This window comes from Trifolium pratense, linkage group LG2, assembly GCF_020283565.1.
Source record: "Trifolium pratense cultivar HEN17-A07 linkage group LG2, ARS_RC_1.1, whole genome shotgun sequence".
Classification (NCBI taxonomy): Eukaryota; Viridiplantae; Streptophyta; class Magnoliopsida; order Fabales; family Fabaceae; genus Trifolium; species Trifolium pratense.
Genome location: NC_060060.1, coordinates 30,682,774 through 30,704,332, shown reverse-complemented (window position 1 = coordinate 30,704,332; position 21,559 = coordinate 30,682,774). Strand labels below are relative to the sequence as shown.

Sequence of the window (21,559 nt, the reverse complement as noted above, 5' to 3'; positions counted from 1 at the left end):
ATTCTGTTTGGTAACAATTTTTAAAAAAGAGCTTATAGTTTAGTATTTTACCAGCTTATAGTTTATTTTTCAAACGCTATTTCAAGTAGCTTATGAGCTTATAGCTTATCATTTTTTCTTCCATTTTTTGGTTTTCACCACCAGTTTAATTTGGTTCGGGGTCAGTTCTGACATTAAGTGGTTCCAGCCCGTTCGGGGTCAGTTCTGACATTAAGTGGTTCCAGCCCCCTTTCGATCGCAGTTGTGGGAGATCGAACCGTGGTCCTTCCTACCAAGTTCAGCGCCAATCACCACTGAACCAACTGATGACCGGTTTTTTTTCTTCCAATTTTAATCCTATAATCTTATTTCAAAAAATTAATTAAACATATATCTTTTATGTCATTTTATACTTATAAATTAGTTCAACTACTAATTTTATTAAAATACTACAAATTCAATCAGTTACCTTATTTGCTATAAGCTAAAAACTAGCTTATAATTAGTTATTCGCTATAAGCTCATCCTCTGTAAATTGCTTTATGACCATCCAATGGTTTTTACCAAACATAGCTTTACTTTACTCCCACTAAGGTAGTAATTCAACGGTTAAAACAAAGTTTGTACTAGCACATTAGACTAGAATTGACTGACACAGACAGAATCCGCGCAACAGACATTGTTTCCCGCTCAAACCTCGCTGGAATGATGGCCACCGCCGATGATCCAGAATACTGGACGCAACTGATGGCCACTTACCTCCTCCACCCCGAAACCGACCATTCCGATCAACTCCGCTCCATTTCATCTTCTCCCGATTTCAATCTTCATTTTCCTCTCTACATCGAGTAAACTACCTCTTCCATTTTTTCTTTTCTTTTCATATCCTTTATTACTACTTCTATATTATTATTAACCCTAACTCTCTTTTTTTGTATCTACTGTGTATAGCTTCGCAGAATTGTTGGATTATGATCCTCGCATTGCTCATCTCATCTTTTCCCAATCCAATACCTATCTTCAACTATTCGATGAAGCTGCTCTTAGGACTCATGTATCATTCCATTTCCTCTTTTCTTCTTCTTTTATTAGTTTAAAAGTAAAAACTTGTCCAACAATGAATTGGTCCAAGTGGTAAGGGTCTTGGTCCCCTTAAGCATGTGGTCAGGGGTTCGATTCTTGAACCCACCTTGTGTGCCCCACAGGTTTCCCGACGGAGATTAGTCATCGCTTACGGCGGTGGAAACTTCGTACCAATATCATGGTAACCAAAAAAGAAAAAAACTTGAAAAATTAACTATCAATTTAGTCTTTTTAAACTTTCATTCTTTCACGGATTTAGTTCTTAAACTATATAAATGTAATAAATAGTCTTTGAAGTATATGAAATCCGTCAATTTAATCACCAAAGGTCCATTTGATTTAAAAAAGGTAAATACCGGACAAAACACGACAAACTTTTAAGGTATCCGACAATTTTTTGTCTTATTTTGGTATTTTAGACGTGTATTTGAGACAAAAATTTGTCTTATGGTTTATTGAGAGACAATAATTTCAATTTTTGTCTGGTTTCTTGCCCCCAAGTTTGTCTAGTCTCGAAGTAGTTTTAAAATTAAACACAATACAATTTAAGTTGTTCTGCCGAGTCTCTTATTTTTTAACGGATAAAAAGTATATGAAAATTTGTGAATTTAGTCCCAAACATCTTAGTAGTAGGGACTAAATTGGCAGATTTTAAATATTTTAGGACTACTTAATATATTTATATAGTGTAAGGACTAAATATTGAAGAGAGTGTGATAGTTTAAGGACTTAATTGATGGTTTATTCAAAATTGAACTAGAACAAAAGAGTAGAAGATTGACTTATGTTGGGGTTTGGTTGATGGTAGAGAATTGTGTTAGGAGAAATGGCTGGTGATGAAAAGAATACTGTGGTTGAGAAAAAGTACATTCACGTTCGGATTAACATCAGTGGTTCTCCCCTTGAATGCCCTGGTTTGTTTCTGCTCACCGCTTGTTTGTCGCAATTCCCCATTAAGGACCCTCATGCCAAATTCTCACTGATAATGATGTTATTCTATTAGAGACTTTTCCGAGCATAGGACGTGTACGGGTGCAGCACCGAGGGATTCTTCTCACTCTCAAAGGGATAGTAATCAGGTCCGGAGCTATCAAGATGCATGAAGGAGAGAGGAAGTACATGTGCCACAAATGCAAAAACAGGTGCATTGTGTTCTCTTCCCCTTTTGCTCACATTATTATTTATACGGAAAGTATATCGTTTGTTAATTAATCACTCTTGGCGAGGGTTTAAGGTAAGGATACTACTGGTCTTTTGCAAATAATGAATATTTAAATCTTTTGTTGTACTATCAGTAACTGTTACACTTAACTCGATATATGTAATGTGACGGACATACTACACACAATTCTGATTCATTTACGCACACTTGTTAATTTTCACAATAACTTGGTTCTTGGTCTTTTTCATTAAATGTTATCACAAGCAAGATTTTAAATTGTAGCCGTGGTTATGGTTTAGTTGCAATCCTTCGTGTTGTGGAAAGAGATGGTCAATGCGATTGCGGTCTCATAGAAGTTAAAAAACATTGACATTGCGGCCTCAATTGCAGTCAAATATCTCTATTTAAAACCGTGATGATATGGGCTGGGTGGAAATTCTAGCTACTTGCCGTTTTGGTTGGTCATCACTCCAGTCCTTTCTCTTGTTAGCTTTGCAACTTTTATTTTACGTTGTTCGACATCCTAATGGATCAAATGGGAAACTCCTACTAGGACAGTGCATGTACAATCATGTGGGAAGTGCTTGAATATTGTGATAATTAGCTGTACTATTAACTTCCTTAGTTGTATACTTATAAACCTGTACTATTTGTTTCTACAGTAGAGGTTGTAATTAAATGCTTACAGTCATATTTCTATGTGTGTATATACAAATCTGGTTCACTTATGTACATTCACAACTTTGTAAAGTTATCTGTTTTTGCCCATGTACCCCATGACACATTTGTAGATTACCAGTTAACATACTATTTGTGCAGCTTCACAGTTCATCCTGAGGTGGAAGCTCGAAACTCCATATCATTACCTTCAATTTGTCCAATTCAGGTATCTTTTGCGTCTTGAGTTTGAAGTCCTGTATTTTCTCAATTCAGGTTTCCTTGAGCATTTGTTCCTGTTACATTACACTAAAAAAAATAAAAAATCATGATTGCACTTTGCAATCATCATATATTAAAATGCATTATTAACTTAGTGCCACATAAGGATTTGCTTGCATACTATTTTCTTGCTATTAGTTGGGGAATATGTAGGTCAATTTATTTAATCCACAAATTGGCTTGGGAAACTTAAAATCTGATTTTTGGACTTTTATCTTTTGAATATTTATCTTCTCATTTATATGTAATCTGGTTAACTATATTAGTATACTTAAATTGGCAGACAGTCCTCATTCATTTGGTTATGTTTGATTGTTATTCTTAATGGTAGAAGCCGAAGCCCTGTGGGGGTACAAAATTCCAGTATGTAGAGAATACTATAGTGTGCCATGATTATCAGGAGATAAAAGTCCAAGAGAGCACACAGGTGCTAGGTGTTGGTGCGATTCCTCGTTCAATTCTTGTCATCTTGAAGGATGACCTTGTTGATGTTGTTAAAGCTGGAGGTATTTTTCCCTCAAATTCTCATCTTACTCCTCACTGCTATCTAACTTGTCCACGCCATACTGGGCTGAAATTTTTAGTTCATCCACAGGTATATTTGTTTCATGTTTGAATGCATGTGTGTATAATCGATAACAAATGGAAATAGTTTCAAGGTAGAATTTAAGGTAAACTTTTGGATCTCTTAAATTGGACTTTAAGAGACAAGAGGGTAACATTTCCAAAGCATTTAGGAGTGTTTTTAAGCAAACTAAGAAAATTGTCACGTCTTCTCCATCTCCGGCCTAAACTGCTTCTCAATTCGACAGTAACTAAGTCAATATCTAGCCCAGTAAAAAAAGTCAGTATCAACTGTTTCCATAGACACTCTGATTCCATGAATTTATGAGTTTTAAAGGAGGAGAGAAATAATTAGAGCTTGATATAAAAAAACTAAACACTAGCGCTATTTATAGGGATGCAAGACTTTTTAATTGTAAATAAATAGGAAATCAGGATACAAATCGTGATAATAACTAAGCAGTTTGGTTAGAGATATTCTAAGTACCAATCTACATATAGTGAGATCACAATCACATGCTACAAGTTAGGCTGTATAGTTTAGTAAATCTCAGCAACAGTGATTCTTAGTCTTAGGGTGCATCGGAAGTAGGGCTTGAAAGTAAAGTGGCCACTCATAATCTTCATTGATCATGATGTGGATACAATGCTGGTCAAACTACGTTCATTTTCATGTCTACTTCCTTTTCTCCCTGTGTCATGTTTGCTTCCCTGGTTACAATAGCTTCTAAAATAAACAAGAAAGCTTGTTACTTATTTATTTACTTTTCGAGAAATGCTAGCAACATGTTCTCTAATAACATTCTTTCTAGCACACACTCTTCTATTGGTTGACATTAATACGGGTCACATCAAAGTTATGTGGGGACCGACATAGTTTACTAGGATCCATTTCCAAAATAATGGGACCCATTTAAATTTCGACCAATGGTTATAGAAGAGGGTGTGTTGAGAAGAGTGTATTAGAGAGTGTAATGTTAGTGCTCTTATTTATTTGATTCAAGAGTGTCGGGTCTTTTTGTTTGGATATATAATTTTCAGTTTCTGGTAGATAATGTAATTTTTTTAGTAGTAGTTCCCTGAAAATTTGGTGATCTATCACGAGCTAAAGCCAGAGTGCTGCAAAACAGTATTATTGATAAATGATTTTGGGCAGTTAGCGAAATACAAAAAAAGTAAGTATTGAGAGAGTTGTTATTCTGAATCAATATTATAAGTGGTAATGGTATATCCTTTTGTTAATGATGGATATCTAAGGAAACAATAACTAATCAGTCCTATTATAGAGTATAGACATTATTTTTGTTAATTCCAAAATAATTAAATTAAGAAATGTGTGTTGATGAAATTTTTAAATCTATACATGAACATATCGAGCAATGTATACCAAGTAAAGATTGTAAGGTGAGTTGCGGAATGCAACATGAATTCAGAACATATTTTTTAAGTTAGTTCATAAATGCAATATTTGTTGTTGGATGTTGGTTATGAAGGAATTTAGTTTTTTACTTGCAGATGATGTGATTGTTACTGGTCTCTTAACGGCAAGATGGTCTCCAGAGTTGAAGGATGTGCGCTGTGACCTTGATCCGGTATTAATAGCCAACAATGTAAGGTGAAAAAGTTTTCTTTTTGTTTTCCTTTAAAGCTTCCTGACATATGACATTTTGATACTCTTTATGGAATAGTTTGCCAAGCGGAAATATATATTTGTTTATGCATGTTCAATATTATTCTCCTATTAATAACCAGCAGTGTAAGGCGAAACAAAGTTCGCACTGTTTTCGCCTTCAAAGTAAATATAAAGAAAATAAAGCTTCCTGATGTTATAAATTTTGGTGCTTTTTATGGAAGAGTCTGTCATGCGAAAAATATATCTATTTATGCATGTTCTTAATTGTTCCCAACTCCGCATAGTTTATAGACCAAGCAATGATGCCTAAGGTTTAAATGTCAACCTTTTCTGCTAATGGCTTTTCATCATTCTCTGTATACAGTGATGTCATGAAATTTAAATCCTATACTACAAAGTTACATGGTGAAACAAGCTAGTCCAGCCTCTCATAATTGCCAACCGACCATGAAAAAAATTATGATCCTCTTAGCTCAATTTTGCTGCTTTAACCATTGACCTTATTTTTGCTAGATTAAGTTCGTAACTGGAGAACACAAGTTCCTCGTTAGCTTGATGTTCTTCTTTTCCTAAATATGATTTCTGATTTATTTGGTGTCTAATCTTAAATTCTTCACAGCCTAAATATGAAATCCCAAGCTATTCATTAGAACTACTGTGAAATATTCTTCAAAATAAGAGACAACTGGAAAAAGAGACATCAAACATACAATTTTGTAGCATGTAGTCAGCATATTATTGCTCTAGACAATCTCTTGCAATATATGAAAACTATCCCATTATATTTAGGATGTATCTTAAAACAATTAAGAATATGTTATATTATTTCATACAATTGGTTTTCATATTTCTATATATTTGGATATGCAGCACTTGAAACATACTATTCATTCAATTCATTCCTGCTTCACTACTCTCTAACTTTCCTTATAACTCTCCTCAACGAAATCCCTGCTTTCGCCTTGCCCGTTTGTGAACATTCCTTTCATTATTTTCTCATTGCTTGCCTACACCTATTTTTAACTCTTCCCCATTATTCTCCCAGTGTAAACCTTTGCAATGTGTAATTTATCAGAGAGTAAGTATGTATTACATGTCATGTGTTTTTATATTTTTAGATGAAGCACAAACTAATTGAGCGCTTTCAGGAACTTGCCCTTTAAATTATAATCCTGTCTGCCCTATTATGAGTGACATTTCCAAAATGAGTGTCGTTTTTCAATTTTCTATGTATTATTAATTATTATTTTTCCATCTGTACCCTCTAATTAATACCATGTTCATCACTCTTGAGTCAATATTTTCTGCTTTGCATTTATGATTATGGTGAATACACCCATATTACTGTTAATTTGGTGAAATTATTTTTATTTATTTATGGCTTCTCGTTAATTTATGTGAAATAACAAAATGTGACACTCATAATGGGACAGAGGGAATAGTTATTTACCATAATTTAACGGAAGGAAAGCAAAGAAAAACTGATACAGTTCGTTATTTTTCTTATTGATTTCAGGAGAATCAATGAATTGAAGTCAGAAATTGATATTTCTGATGCCATCGTTATGAAATTCAAGCAGTTTTGGGATCACTTCAAAGACACACCTTTAAAAGGTGGTATTCCCATAACACATCTATGGTATCCTTGTATCATTCAAATTCATATTTTTGAGCCTTTAGTGACTGCCTCAATATTTATTATTTTAATCCATCTAAAATGTTTGATCATACTCTGTTCACACCCATTGATGGTCAAATTTGGTTAACAACTGTTGAAGGTATCTGGATGGTTTATAATATGAAATTATGTTATGTTTGATGAAAACTTCGAAACCTCTTTTTACACAGGAAGGAATGCTATTCTACGAGGAATCTGCCCACAAATATTTGGTCTTTTCACGGTCAAGCTGGCAGGTAAACACATTCAACTTGAAGTTTATTGCACTTTGACATTTGATACTTTCTATTTGGATGCACACTCTTAAATGTTTCTCTCAAGGATTTCTTTTTACATATTTCTACTTGTATTTATGGACATATGGAATCTTCGTATTGCCCTAAAAAATTATTCAAAAGAGGAACGTTTTAAATATTGTAGAAAAAATACATGAGCTTAATATGACTTAGATTGGGAAAAGTTGTGAAAATAAGTGTGAAATGAAAACACTCATTTATATAGATTAGAAGTTGTCTATGACATGAAATGACTAATATTAGAATATTGTTGGGTTGGATGAATCCAAACCCAAGCCCAAATTTTTCACACGCAGATCTAAAGTAGGAAATAGGAAAGGTGTTAGAGTGGAAGGAACTAGTTGAAGAGGGAAATTGGTCAATTTGTGGGAGTTAGTTACTGGAGAGAGAAAAGAAAAGGGTGTTTGAGGGCATTTTTGGTTTCAAAGACAAAAACCCATTTTCTACTTTCATTTTTTCAGTTTTACTTATAAAAATGCTGCATTGCTTTCACTTTGTTTTTCGTTTTAAAGTTTTGCACGGAAAGCAAAGTTTTGATTTTTTCTTATCAAAGCAAAGAAAGAGTTGTTTCACTGTTATCTGTACAAAAAAATTGAAAACATTTTCTTAAACAAAACAAAATATTTTTTTGGAGTACGGATGCAGTGGGGCTAGATCATATTGAGTGTCATCTTTTCTGTTTCGGCTTGTGCCTCGGGCTAGGAGTTTCCACTCTCTGTAGTCACTCTTCAGTTTATAGAAGAAATCAGTCTCCATCTATGGGATAGGAATTGTACCTGTAAAATATGGGTGGATTTGTTCTTCTCAACTGAGAATTATTCATTTCCTTTCATAAATTAGTATAGCTTCTTTAACAGAAATTTCCCTTTTTCATAAATAATATCATATCTCTATGTAAACATTTACGTCGTATGTTTTTCTGATCAGTTGCATTAACACTAATCGGAGGTGTACAACATGTCGATGCTTCTGGAACAAGGGTAAGGGGGGAGTCCCACTTACTCTTGGTCGGTGATCCTGGTATGCAATCAATTGTTGTTACTATTTATACTTACACTGCCATCAATACTACTATTATTACTTCTTAAAAGTTTAAAACCTGGATTTTCATTTGATGCTTGATGAATACTACACTTCCTCCTGTGCACCCCTGAAAGTGACATAAAATAAATAAAAAAAGAGGTGACTTCTACCATTCTGGTGATGTCATGTTGCAAAAATGTTATGAATGTAACATCATCGATGCCACCTAATTGTTAAGTTAATTCTGTCATACTTCAGTTATATTGCCACTGATTTAGTATTTTTAATTTAACAAAAATATTTTCTGTTGCTCTGCAAGCTCCTTTCATGGTAAAATGGTGGCACCAACATGTTTCGATGTTAGGATTTATGCTAGTATGTTTCTGTATGCTATTAAACTGCCACAATAATTGGCTGATGCTTGAGTTGACCTTATGACTTGAGTTTGTGTCTGCTGTATCTATGAAATGAAGTTTTCGTAAGGTGCATTTCAATTGTATGTTGACTTTCCTGTCAGTTCTTACCATCAAATTAAGGGGGACAAAACAAAGTTAAACATGTAATGTTAATTGTTAAATTTCACTCACTTATTGTCTATGGCTCTTTGTTATAGGCACTGGAAAATCTCAGTTTCTGAAATTTGCTGCAAAATTGAGCAACCGGTCTGTTATTACAACTGGGTTGGGAAGCACAAGTGCAGGATTGACTGTTACTGCCGTGAAGGATGGGGGTAATTTTGATACAGCTTTATTTTACACCATAACAGTTTCTTTTTCCTTCAAAACTTTGCAGACTGATTTATTGTATTTGTAACAAAGATTCACATGTAAATCAAAACCAAAGCTAATTTATTGAAATGCTCTTTAGTTCACTGTTGGGATTCCCCCTCCTGTTGTTTTATGAACAAAACAAAGTGTTTTTTGCATTCAGTTGTCATGAGCTTTCCTTTCACCATTTTCTAATTGGTAGCAAGATGATTGTTAAAATCGTAATCTAGCATTTCAAGTGGACTTCTAATTAATCACGTAAAAGGGACAACCTAGTACCACAATGCTCCTTCAATGGAGGTATCCAGGAAAGAGTTTGATTCGTAATGGATCTCTTATAGGTAGTCTTACCTTTGAATTAGTTTTTGAATTTGTGACATTCTGGTCATACAGAAGCAACTCCAACTACTGCGCCAAAATTATTGATTACAAATTTCAACATGCATGAATCTGCACCTCGTAGTTGTTTATACTAAGTGCCACTGTAATTTATGGAATCTGTAGGTGAGTGGATGTTGGAAGCTGGCGCCCTTGTCTTGGCAGATGGAGGATTGTGTTGCATAGATGAATTTGATAGGTAAGCTTGGGTATAATTGCTTTGGTTTTGATTTTTTTTTTCGTGAGGTTTAGTCCTTGATTAAAATCTTGTATGTGGCTAAGTAATACCCCAATTGTGGAGCTAGAAAGCAAAACAGAGAGAAAAAAAAAATATATTCATGGTTGTAGGTTTAGATTGAATATTGCATACAGAAAATATTGGGTTGGTAAGAATTATAAAACATTTTCTTTTTGTTTTTGTTCATTATATTTAAAGATTGGATGATTGGTTTTTTTTGCAAAGAGATGATTTCTTTTCAGAAGTAGTGCCTTAGCCAATCAGATTTTTCCGCTTTATCGCTTATGAGTGAGACCATAAAGCTCACCATCTGTAATAGGAAAACATTCTTCGTTTTAAAACTGAACTTTAAATATGAATTGCACCAAGTTCTTTTCCATTTGGAACTTGGAAGACCTCAATCCATTTAATCAGTTCTACTTTTTAACTTCGAAACTTCCATACACTTTGGTGAGGCTGATTTCCTTAGACTTGTGAAAGTAGAGACTTAATGTAAATTCTGGCAGAACTGTCTATTATTCTTTAACATGCTGGCATTGGGTATGAAACTAAGAGTTCATTTGGCAGTATGAGGGAACATGACAGAGCAACAATACACGAAGCCATGGAGCAGCAGACAATAAGTGTTGCCAAGGTACACTATTTTAATCAATTATACAAAATATGATTGAACTTCATTTTTGTTCAAAATAGAAGTCAACTTGTGTTGGCAGGTTTGTGGTCAAAAAGTTTAGCCACTAACTATCTCTCTTGTTTTAACCAGGCTGGTCTTGTAACAACCCTCAGTACCAAAACAACAGTATTTGGCGCCACAAATCCTAAGGGACATTATGATCCTGATCAACGTATCACTTTAGTCAATATATTTTAGTTTAATATTAATTAAAAATGATGTCAAATTGCATTCCCTATTATTCTTGATTATTCTTGATCCACTTTGAGGTGCATCTAATTCTTTCTTCTTACCTTTTGGTTAGGAATTTCCAAACCCTCACTATATAAATTACATAATATGCTGGTTGCTTCTAAATGTCTGAAGTAGTTTTACATTTCCTATTATTCTTGATGCACTTTGAGGTGCATCAAATTCTTTCTTCTTACCTTTTGGTTAGGAATATCCAAACCCTCACTATATAAATTACATACAATGCTGGTTGCTTCTAAATGTCTGAAGTAGTTTTGCTGTTGCTTGCTTCAATTCATTACTTGTCTGACTTAACACGAGGTAGCTCTGTCTGTCAATACAACCCTCTCTGGTCCTTTGTTAAGCAGATTTGATATAGTCCTGGTGCTCTTGGATACAAAGAATCCTGAATGGGATGCAGTAGTTTCATCTCATATTCTTTCTGAGGTAACTGGATCCCTTTACAATGCATACAACTTCCTATGATTAATTAAGATTATAATACTAGTATGGAAACTAATATCCAGGCAGAACCGGATAGAACATCCAATGATGAAGATCTTGCAAATATCTGGCCTCTTTCTACACTCAAGAGGTAAAGTACGAGGTTAATAGTCATGGCTATTGACTAACACTGTTTGCATATAAATCTATTTCATTTTTTTTATATAAAAATTAAAAATTAAAAAAATGTTTGAACCTGTCTTTCATTAGTATTACACTGCATGAGAGATATCTTTCAATTTAGTATCATGGTTAAGCTCTGTCAACAAATTAGGGATCTAGAATTTAGATTTATATTCTCTTATTTGAGTTTGTGACCCATTGCTCATGATTAAGTTGGCTTTTTGAATCTTCTCATAATTTTAGATAACTTGTAGCTTCCTGAACCTTTTCCCCCTACTTTGAACATCATATGGTGGATACTTAGATTCATTGATGGTTTTTTTTTATTTTTTTTATTGATGGTGGATACTGAGATTTATTGATGGTTGATACACTCTAATCTAACTCCCTCTGCATAGCTGATTCTTTTCTCCTTTTGGTATGCAGACTCCTAATAATTTTAAAAAGTTAGATGAAACACGATAAACCATTATGGAGTATGGGCAAGTAACAAAAATATAGTGGCCAAAATTAAATGTCTATCGAGTACATTTGGTGTAATACAACGCTTTATAATTTGATTGATCTGAACTTATCCAAATTTCTTGATTTTAATAGTAATGGCTTTGTAAGATATTCATGATTACTTATAATAGTGCAAAGAACCCTGCAGGTATATACACTATTTGAAAGAAAAATTCAAACCAGTCCTTACGAGAGAGGCCGAAACAGTTATATCCAGCTATTATCAACTTCAAAGGAAATCTGCAACTGATAATGCAGGTTTGATCTAAAAAATTTCCTTTTCTTAAGTGAGTCTAGTTCTTATTCATGTCATTTTATTTAGTTACAAATTTGCAATGTAGCTAGGACAACTGTCCGCATGCTTGAAAGTTTGATTCGCCTAGCTCAAGGTACGTATAGTGCCACTGAAACTCCTCTGTCCAACTCCCTGGTCAACTTCCCTAGCCTCTTATGTGCTATTACTCCTTAACACAGCTCATGCAAGGCTGATGTTCAGAAATGAGGTTACTCGTCTAGATGCTGTCACAGCTATTTTATGCATAGAATCCTCCATGACTACCTCAGCTATTGTGGATTGCATTGGGAATGCTCTGCATTCCAATTTCACCGACAACCCTGATCAGGAATGTATCCTTGCTGTCTTTCTTTGCATAAAATGTAGCTTTGCATAATTGTTTTGCTTCAATAAACGACCAATATCTTTTTAAAGCAGGTGTAGTACATAGATCAATTATACCATTGAGCTCTATTAACAAACTGAAATTTTAATGAAACTGCATATAGTTGTAACTTCTAATTTTCATGTTTTTTTCCTCAAACATAATAAAGCAATATGGATTAATAGTGGTCTTGAGGACTTCTTTCATGTCTTTAACTAATTTAGTTTACATGTAAAGTTCTGATGTCATCTTTTCACAATGACCAAGCTTTCTCCTCCCTCTAGGTAGGACTGGTTACACAAAGCAATTGGCATTATAAAATCTTGTCATGTATAAGTTTAAAGATGGACCATATTTCACTAATCTCTCTTAATAGTTTGTCTCATAGTTTTTCAAGGTATCCTACCCCTAACTATTAAACCATTTTTTACTTACAACAGCATTTTGATTTGATAAGTACTTCTTTACTACACAATACAACAGATGCAAAGCAAGAAAGGTTGATCCTAGAAAAATTGGGATGCAATGACAACTTTTCTGATATGAATATGGAAGATTGAAGGCAAAGAAAGTTGAAGATCATGTTGATAATTTTGTGTAATACTCGTGCGCATTTTGAAGGTTTTTTATTTATTTAAATGAATTTATTTTATTATCGATTTATTGTTTAGATGGTCAAGTCTTTTCATTTTGTTTTCTTTTTTTTACCAAGTCTTTTCATTGTGTTATTGTATTCCTAGTGACTAGAAATTTCACTCATATCACCAAAAATAAAAAATTCCACCCATAAGGTGGATAAGTGGGATGACCTGGGTTCGAACTCCGCCCCCTCCATATATAATACAATGTCCTACCATCTGAGCGAGTGTTATCATATTCTCATTTCAATAAATAATCATCAATTTAGTACCTTAAGTATTACTTTTTTTTTCTTTCAATTTAGTCCTTAATGTATATAAACATGATAAAAAAATTGTCAAATAGCTTAGTGGTTAGACTCACATATTAATTGCGAAGAAATTGAGAATCTAGAGTTTGAACCTCACCCTGCATATAAATGTTCCTAAAGGCTACCTCAATCAACCTGAATTTACATGACTAAATAATCTTTAAATTACATAAAATTTGTCAAAAAAAATGGAGTAAGTTAATATAAGTGGATATTGACTTTCACGAAGAATTTTTTTTTTAAGATACTATCTACATTCTTTTATAGTTACAATTGAATCAATTGGTGGAGTTTTTTTTTTTTGCCAACTCTCGTGATTTAATCAAGGAGATCATATATTGGTAGGGGCGGATCTTGCAGTGGTCAAGGCCCCCTCCCCTCTATCTCTTACATACATATACATATATTTCACTCCAACTCTAATACTATATATACTTAGTATACTATAATGTGAATATAGTTTAGTTGATAGGAATATTGGACGTAATATGTATAGACTAATGTTCGAACTTTGGTACATTCATTTTTTCTAAATGGTAAGAGTGTTTGGTCCCTTAAATAGGTGGTCAAAAGTTCAATTTCGGACTCATGCATATGAAAAAAGTTCAATTGAGAGAATAATTTAGTAATTAAAACATGATAGCAAAAAAAAAATAAATACATCAACAATTTAAACAAAAATAATCTCTATAAATAATCTCTATAAACAAAAGTTCAATTGAAACTTGACACTAGCAAAAAAAAAAAAAAAGAAGATAAAAATAAAAAAATAAGGCAAAGAGATAGGAGAAAAAAGAGTATCAAAACAGCTAGCTGTTGTTGGTTTTGATGGGAAGATTCATCTTCATTGAAGCATAAATGTGCCTTTAGTGATTTTGCTAAACTTATTGTAGAATCAACAAAATTCAATGGTTGCAATTGTAGCATTTCTCTTTGGAGATGAACACAACAGGCTTGGAATGTGACTGGTGTTACATTTAAATTGAAACCCAAACCAAATAGAAAATCTAATTCAAGAAAATTCATTTCTATTTTGGTGATTCCTCCAACTTTTGCATAGTAAGCATTGTTGTAGCATATGAGGGTATAAATCATATACACACCAAAAAAAATAACATTAAGTCATGCAAAATGTTTTTTTTGTTAGAAAATAAGTAACAAATATTAACACTAATTTGAGCCGGTAAAAGTTCAAGGTTTTAAGTGTCAAAAAATTAGTAAAAAAAAAAGTGTAAAAAAAAATACATTAATTACTCTGATAAAGGTGAAAAATACTGACACCAACAATTAATTACTCTGATTAGTTCAAAAAACATTAAAAAAAAAATAGCATCTTCAATGGTGATATCACTTTAGGTATCATACATTACTAATAAGTGGTCCCTAGATTACTGATCTTGAACCAGAGAGTTAATACAAAAAATTCCTAATGACAAAAAAATAATTAACAATCACATGAATTGTGTGAAATCAAACAAAAGGGTAACACCTAGAATTCATCATTGATCATTAAAGTTTCAGAATTTAAGCGATTAAAAAAGATTAAAAAAAAATCAAAATTTTCATAAAAAAAGTTATAGGTGAGAGAAGAGAACTTAATCATGACTGTAAATTTGTATACACATTGTTTTGGGCAAATCTTTTTTTGGCATGATGCTAAATAAAAATAGGAATATACTAAATCAGTGTAATTAAGCATGTTATTAAGGATACTTTTTTTTGGAATTTGTACATTTATTATCTTAAAATATAAAATGTTATTTTTTTAAACATTAATTTTCTTTTTAATTTTCATTTTTAGGTAGATTGTTTAACATACCCCATAAAAATAGTTGAGCGCACACAAATGAACAATTTAAAAGAGAAATAATTTTCTTATAAAAAAAAAGAGAAATAATTTAGTTATATTATTTGATTTTATTTATTTGTATATAGAGGTAGGAATAGGCTAGGCCGAACTAGGTTTTGCCAAACTTTAGCCTGGCCTGTAAAAAAATTGAAGACTTGAGTTTGACCTATGGTCTATCATAGGCTTATTTTTTAGGCCTGAGTCTGACCTTTTGAAAGCATATTGTGGCATGTTAGCCTGTTTAAAAGTCTATTTCTTATGAACATATTTAAATAAATAATTATATTCATTTTTAAATATACTTATGAACTAATAAACCGATGTCCTTTTGATATTTAACATGATATTTTAGAGATTTTGACTATATATGTCATCATATTTCAATTCTAGTTTATGATAATACATTTATATATGTAAAAAAACTAATGTAGATTAATAAACTTAAACTATTGAAAAAGTTAATAAATTTATAATTTATTCAAAGTACAAATTTTAATATATAAATAATAATAATAATAATAATAATAATAATAATAATAATAATAATAAAAATATTATTCATATTAACTTAAAAAATAGTGTGGCCTAGTTGCAACGTGAGTTGGCATGGTTTTAATTCTAAGGAGACACCGTAGTTTCTCTTCAGCCACAGATTTACACAATCACTCAAGTCAAAAAATCAAGAATATTGGAAGAACTTCGAACAACTCATATTTCAACTGCATAAATTGGATTCAAACAAGAGATTTAAATATAAGCCGTCCGTTTTCATCCAACATTTCTGATTTACCGACTGAATTTGCAACCACGGGCAATCTTAGTTCGAAGACACACACCTACACGGACACTTACTAGGAAACTTAGTATCAAATGTATGATGCAGGTATCAAGTCTTTATATTCCAACATAGGATACCATTCTGCAAAACTCACTTGGGTTGGTGCACTGATATTGGCTTCGGACCTGAGAGTGTGCTCCTCTTGAGGTCTGAGGTTGGATTCTCTATGCGTCAATTTGGGTGAGCTAATTTATCTTCTTCAACAAAAAAAAAAGGATACCGTTCTGCAACGGTGAAGGTAATAAACTAAAACCTCATGTTATTACAGCCGACGAGGTCAAAGCGGGGACATGAAACTAAATGTTGGCCACATTTATGTTGGTTGTTTAAAAGGGAGCTAGGCATTCTCAGGGAATGCTTTGAAATGGATCCATTTTTATTCAGTTAAATCTACTTACTCTATTTTGTTTATAGACATTAATTGTTATCACAAGTTAACACTAAGCTCGGGTGACTATAAATTTTGAGAAAAAACCATTGTAAGATATCATTTATAATTAATCAAGAGAAGCAAATTCAAGTCTCTACAATGAGAGGAAACTTTAGAGTAAAAAAAAAGGCGCGGAAATGTGAAGGGGAAGGTCACACATCAAGAATAGCAAAATGCATGTGAAACATCTCAATTAAAAACGACCTATGCTCCCCGGACATGGTGAAACCAGGTATAAATTATTGTACTTTAGCACTTGCCATTATGCTCCCACATTGAAATCAATGTAAGTATATCAGTGAATGTATATAAAGTAAGGCAAGGTTAACTAAAATTATTTAAACTAACAAATAAGTGAGCCAAAAGCAGAAAAACCTTCATGTTAAAATGATGAACTCAACTGTCCGTCCTCAAATGAGAGGAACCTTATCTTTGGGCCGGTAATAAAGAAGCTTATAGAACTGCTATTTACTTACAAGGAAATGGAAAGTATCAATACAAGCCCAAAAATTTCCACCAGACAGAGCCAACACCTCCCCAGATGATAGCATTAATAAATGCCATAATGAACCCCGTTTTGAATATATCGGGAAGGTCTACATAGCCAGCTGTTCAAAATGAAGAATTGAAATCACATCAGCTACCATACATCAACATATCATGAAATCAAATTCAAAAGGTATAAAGGGTGACACATAAAGATAAGTCTGCCTTAACAAATATAGCTTTTTGGACTTTTGGTCACTAATTTCTACTAGAAATCACCTTTATAAGAATAAAATCATTTATCTTGGAAGGTTTTTGAAATCAAAACTAATTTCATTTCCACCGGTTATGCCATTGAACAAACAGAAATGAAGTGTAGGGAAGGATAAAAAATATGCAATCTAAATGTAGGGAATTGAAACAAAGTTACTGAACAAATGTGAGCTAAATAGTTAAATAGCAGGAAAGAAAAACAAAAATTGTGTGGCGTTATAGATAGGGACAAACCTCCATAGTATACAGCAGCTTGACCACTGCTATAATGTGTAATTGCACCGAAAAGATTTGTATTATATCCTAAAGCAAGCGCTGCGAGAGCACCAGGAACACCGGCTGCTCTATGCATGGCAAGAAATGCGGAGTATAAAGCCCCAACATGCCCTGTCTGGCTTGCAAAAAGGTAGTGGATGAAGAAATAAGCAGCCTGAAGAACAGCCAGGGAAGCTGGCCAGCTCAAGGAGAACGACCGAAGGTTGTTGGCCACACAGTCAGACATCCAGGTCACAATGCCGAGGTTTGTCAACTGACTTGCCATACCTACTAGAATGGCAAACCAGGCCAAGGTATCCCACGCCGATTTTTCATTCAAGCAGTCTTCCCAGTTAAGGACTCCTAATACAAGGAGTATTGATAAACCAATCATTGCAGCTACAGCACTTGCTATGCCAAGAGTCTCTCTGCAAGAGCAAATAAATACTGATGATAGTATTGAATTCAACTAGGAGAAATTGCATTGTTAGAGAAACAACAATCTACAGATGTAACAAGTGGACTCTTACAGGATCATCGTCAAAAGAAGGCATAATGACTTACATAAGTATAGTTTGGGAAGGCATAAAATACAACGAACTAGTACTATTTGCAAATGATATGACGATTTCACATTATAATCATAAGTTATTAATATACAAAACAGCAGTTGATGTCTTTTACCACTTGGATAAACAGATTAATTAAGAACTTATCATATAAGTGCTTATATATAACTATATAAGCTATTTCTATAACAAAATTTTAGAATAAAGTTGGATTATTTTCACATAAACTATAAGTTGTTTTCATAAGCTATCCTAGAGAGTTAGCTATGGATAAAAGCTGAAAACACCTTATGGACATGTCATAAGATGTTTCCATAAGCTCTCTCCCAAAGAGTCTCACAAATGCAAATGTCAGTATATAATCTCAAATAAATCCATCCAAACAAAGCCCTACGTGGGGTTGGCTACATGCCTACATGGATTAAATGACACCATAATTCTATTAGAATTCATGAAAGAGCATTCATTTCCTGTAATCAAAAGTTAATATGCATATGAGAAAAAGAGCATAAACCAGGAGGCTATAACATTGATAGAAACTAGAAAGTGTTACTTGAAGAAACACTCTTCCTTCAAAAGTTCAATATTTTCAGCATCACCGTGAGACCTTTTACTCAACAAAAAATATCAATAGACTAATACGGTAGAAGGCATATGACATACCCAAAGATCCACAAAGAGACTGCAAGAAGCATTGTAGAAACCATAACCCATTCATTTTGAGTGACAGGGCCCATACTTTCCAGTTTCTTTGCAGCCAAGGCAGGTGCCTCTGGTGTGTCTTTAATTTCAGGGGGACAGATCTTGTATAAAATCAACGGTGTAGCGAGAAGACAAACAAATGCAGGTACACTAGCTGCCTTAAACCATGTAACCCAAGGGTTTGAAATTACCACCCCAAGCTCCTGTGCTAATTTAATACAGAGCAGATTTTGAGCAGCAGCGGTTAGGAAAAGAGCACTTGAGTTACCGGCAGACTGTCACATGTCACGGAAGCAACGCAAAAGTTATTTCATTGACACATGATAGCAATTTGAAAATAAGAAACACAGCAAGTAGAATGAGAGTTCAGTGAAATCATATAGTATATGATGATCGTTGCTGAGACCACATAATTATAATAGCCATACATGGTGATAGAGCCATCATGTCTCAGAAAATCAAAACACATTCAAGGATGAAATACAATTTTGCAAGGCTTAAGCATACATCAAGATGGCAATATCATCTCAACATGTTTCACAAAAAGGCGAAATATGAAAAAACAGATGTCATGAAATCTATCCTAAGTGATTATTTGGCCAAATCTAAGACAGCAAAATGATTTTTCTCACTTTAATGTAAGCATCAAATCATCTAAATTTTTTTTATCATAGAACTTCCGATAAAAAACCAACATACTTTTCAGCAACATAGATCAAAATTAACAAAACACAAGATTCAAATCAGTGTCCGGTGTCTATGAATGTGTCTACTTGTCAGTGTCCGGTGTCTATGAATGTGTCAGTGTTGCATGGTGTATGTCATTTAAACATATGTTAGCTAGGCCTACATAAACACAATTTCACCTAATAATTGTAGTACAATATGAATCTAAAAATAGAGTAAAACCAAACCTGAAATTGGTTCTGAATAAGAAAAGTCCCCAACCTCTTAGAGGTAGGACTATTAGGTTCACTACCAGCAGAGAGTGCAAGTGACTTAATAATTGGCAAGAAAACACCACCAGCTCTTGCAGTAGTACTAGGCATAGCAGGTGCAATAAGAACCTCACTAAATGTCAAACCATAAGCAAGTCCCAAAGTACTCTTTCCCAACCATTTCACAAAATAAGTAGCAATTCTATCACCTAAACCGGTTTTAACAAAACCGCGCGCAAAGAAAAACGATATAACAATCAACCAAATTACTTCATTTGTAAAAGCACTAAATGCATCAGTAAAGGTTAAAGTTTTTGTGACCACAGATGTTGTTAGGCCCAGAAAAGCCCAAGCACCAACAGGCAAAGGGCTTAGAACAAGGCCTGCAATTGTTGAAAGGAAAATTGAAAGCAATTGCCATGCTTGAGGAGTAACATCAATTGGTTTAGGAACAAAGAAACGAACAATGAGACCTATGGCTATTGAAATAACAAAAGGAATTGGCTTTGCACCTTGAAGAATATTGGGTTGTTGGGGTTCTAATTTTGATGGTGGTGGAGTTGAATTAGCATGAATTGGGAAATTGGGTTTTGAGAAAGAAGGGTTAAAGATTGAAACTTTGGAGGGAAAAGAGAAAGATTGTGAGATTGATGATGATTTAATTGATGGGTTTGAACGTGAAGATGGATTCAATGGAAGAGAAATTTGAGATCTGAAAATGGGTCGATGATGATGATGGAGTAAGAATGAGGTTGAAGAGAGTGAGTGAAGTGCAAAGCTCTCCATTGGAATGGAACAACAACAAATGAGAGTGTGAGGCTTTGATTAGTTTGAGGTTTGTTACTTGTCACTCACTTATGTTTGTTGTTCGGAGTGACCAATGTTTTATGTAGGGGTGTACGTGGGCCGGATTGGGTTGGGTTTGGCCAAAACCAAAACCCAAACCACATATGTTACTCCGGGTTGGGTTTAGTAAAATAACCACCCGTTATAACATTGGGCCGGGTTGGGTAAATCCACTAATTTCCGGGTTGGATTGGGTTGGGTTTTGGGTTACCCAAATTATTTTTCTATTTTTTTTTATTAAATATCTAAATATTGAATCATCATATTTTCTCATAAAAAATAACTCAATCAATGTATCTTCTTAAAAAATAGGGTAACTTTTTTTCACTATAAAAAATAATCACCCATTTTTTTGTGTAAATCTACTAATTTACGGGCTGGATAGCGTGTTATCCAAATGATTTTTTTACTTTTTTTTAATATCAAATGACTAAACCATGAATCACTATATTTGTTTATGTAAATTATTCAATTTTTTTAAATTTTTAAAAAATAATGCGAAAAGTTATCATATTTGTTTATAAAAATTATTCAATCTTTTTTATTTTCGTAAAAAATAGTATAACTCATTTTCAATATAAAAAATATTTAATAATCAAATGAAAAAATCTTTAGTATTTTCATAAAAAAATTTCAAGAAACATAGGACTAGTGGGTTAGTGGGTTTTTTGGGTTGGGTCCGGTTTTACCCGAAACCCGATTTTTTTAATGGGTTTTTCATTTTTGAAATCCATATCCACCCACTTGCCCGACCCAACCCACTTTTTTGGGTTGGGTTGGGTGGGTTTAACCGGGTCGACCGGATTTGCCCAACCCATGTACACCCCTAGTTTTATGTGTGTTTTTTTATGTGAGAAAGGAAAGAAGGAAAATTTGAGGAGATTTGTTAACCTCATCTTATTTGTATTTTTCATAACCAACCATAGATACTGAGAAGAAAGAGTTCTATTCAATTTTTTTTATTTTTTTTTGCGTTTACCCTCTAAGAGG

At 33.5% G+C, this 21,559-nt stretch overlaps 2 protein-coding genes across 3 annotated transcripts; one reads left to right on the top strand and one right to left on the bottom strand.

Annotated features, from left to right (window-relative positions):
- The first annotated feature begins 609 nt into the window (after positions 1–609).
- On the top strand, positions 610–13,097 carry LOC123908163 (probable DNA helicase MCM9). 2 transcript variants are annotated; one of them, XR_006809565.1, is made up of 20 exons: positions 610–827; positions 931–1,033; positions 1,871–1,976; positions 2,066–2,204; positions 3,044–3,110; positions 3,495–3,669; positions 5,243–5,342; positions 6,877–6,974; positions 7,209–7,274; positions 8,262–8,354; positions 8,971–9,087; positions 9,629–9,701; positions 10,308–10,374; positions 10,504–10,585; positions 10,970–11,091; positions 11,172–11,239; positions 11,924–12,033; positions 12,117–12,164; positions 12,250–12,831; positions 12,918–12,997. XR_006809565.1 is itself a non-coding variant. In XM_045958709.1 (20 exons), exons 1-20 carry the CDS (start codon positions 685–687, stop codon positions 12,992–12,994), a joined length of 2,007 nt encoding a protein of 668 aa, XP_045814665.1. In that variant the 5' UTR covers positions 610–684; the 3' UTR covers positions 12,995–13,097. The 2 variants fall into 2 exon arrangements, 1 of the variants encoding a protein (XP_045814665.1); XM_045958709.1 differs by having other exon boundaries at positions 12,250–12,402; positions 12,918–13,097.
- Positions 13,098–16,720: 3,623 nt separating this feature from the next.
- LOC123908162 (dicarboxylate transporter 2.1, chloroplastic-like) lies at positions 16,721–20,604 on the bottom strand. Its single transcript, XM_045958708.1, has 4 exons — positions 19,700–20,604; positions 18,747–19,060; positions 17,494–17,942; positions 16,721–17,108 (listed from the first exon to the last, which is right to left on the bottom strand). Exons 1-4 carry the CDS (start codon positions 20,507–20,509, stop codon positions 16,993–16,995), a joined length of 1,689 nt encoding a protein of 562 aa, XP_045814664.1. The 5' UTR covers positions 20,510–20,604; the 3' UTR covers positions 16,721–16,992.
- Between the last annotated feature and the right edge of the window lie 955 nt (positions 20,605–21,559).

Coding starts and splice junctions, on each gene's coding strand:
- LOC123908163 (XM_045958709.1), top strand. CDS start 685: ATGATGGCCACCGCCGATGATCCAGAATACTGGACGCAACTGATGGCC. Junction 6,975..7,208: donor CAAAGACACACCTTTAAAAG/GTGGTATTCCCA, acceptor CTTTTTACACAG/GAAGGAATGCTATTCTACGA. Junction 12,403..12,917: donor CGACAACCCTGATCAGGAAT/GTATCCTTGCTG, acceptor ACAATACAACAG/ATGCAAAGCAAGAAAGGTTG.
- LOC123908162 (XM_045958708.1), bottom strand. CDS start 20,509: ATGGAGAGCTTTGCACTTCACTCACTCTCTTCAACCTCATTCTTACTC. Junction 19,061..19,699: donor TTATTCAGAACCAATTTCAG/GTTTGGTTTTAC, acceptor GACATGTGACAG/TCTGCCGGTAACTCAAGTGC. Junction 17,943..18,746: donor GTCTCTTTGTGGATCTTTGG/GTATGTCATATG, acceptor TTGCTCTTGCAG/AGAGACTCTTGGCATAGCAA.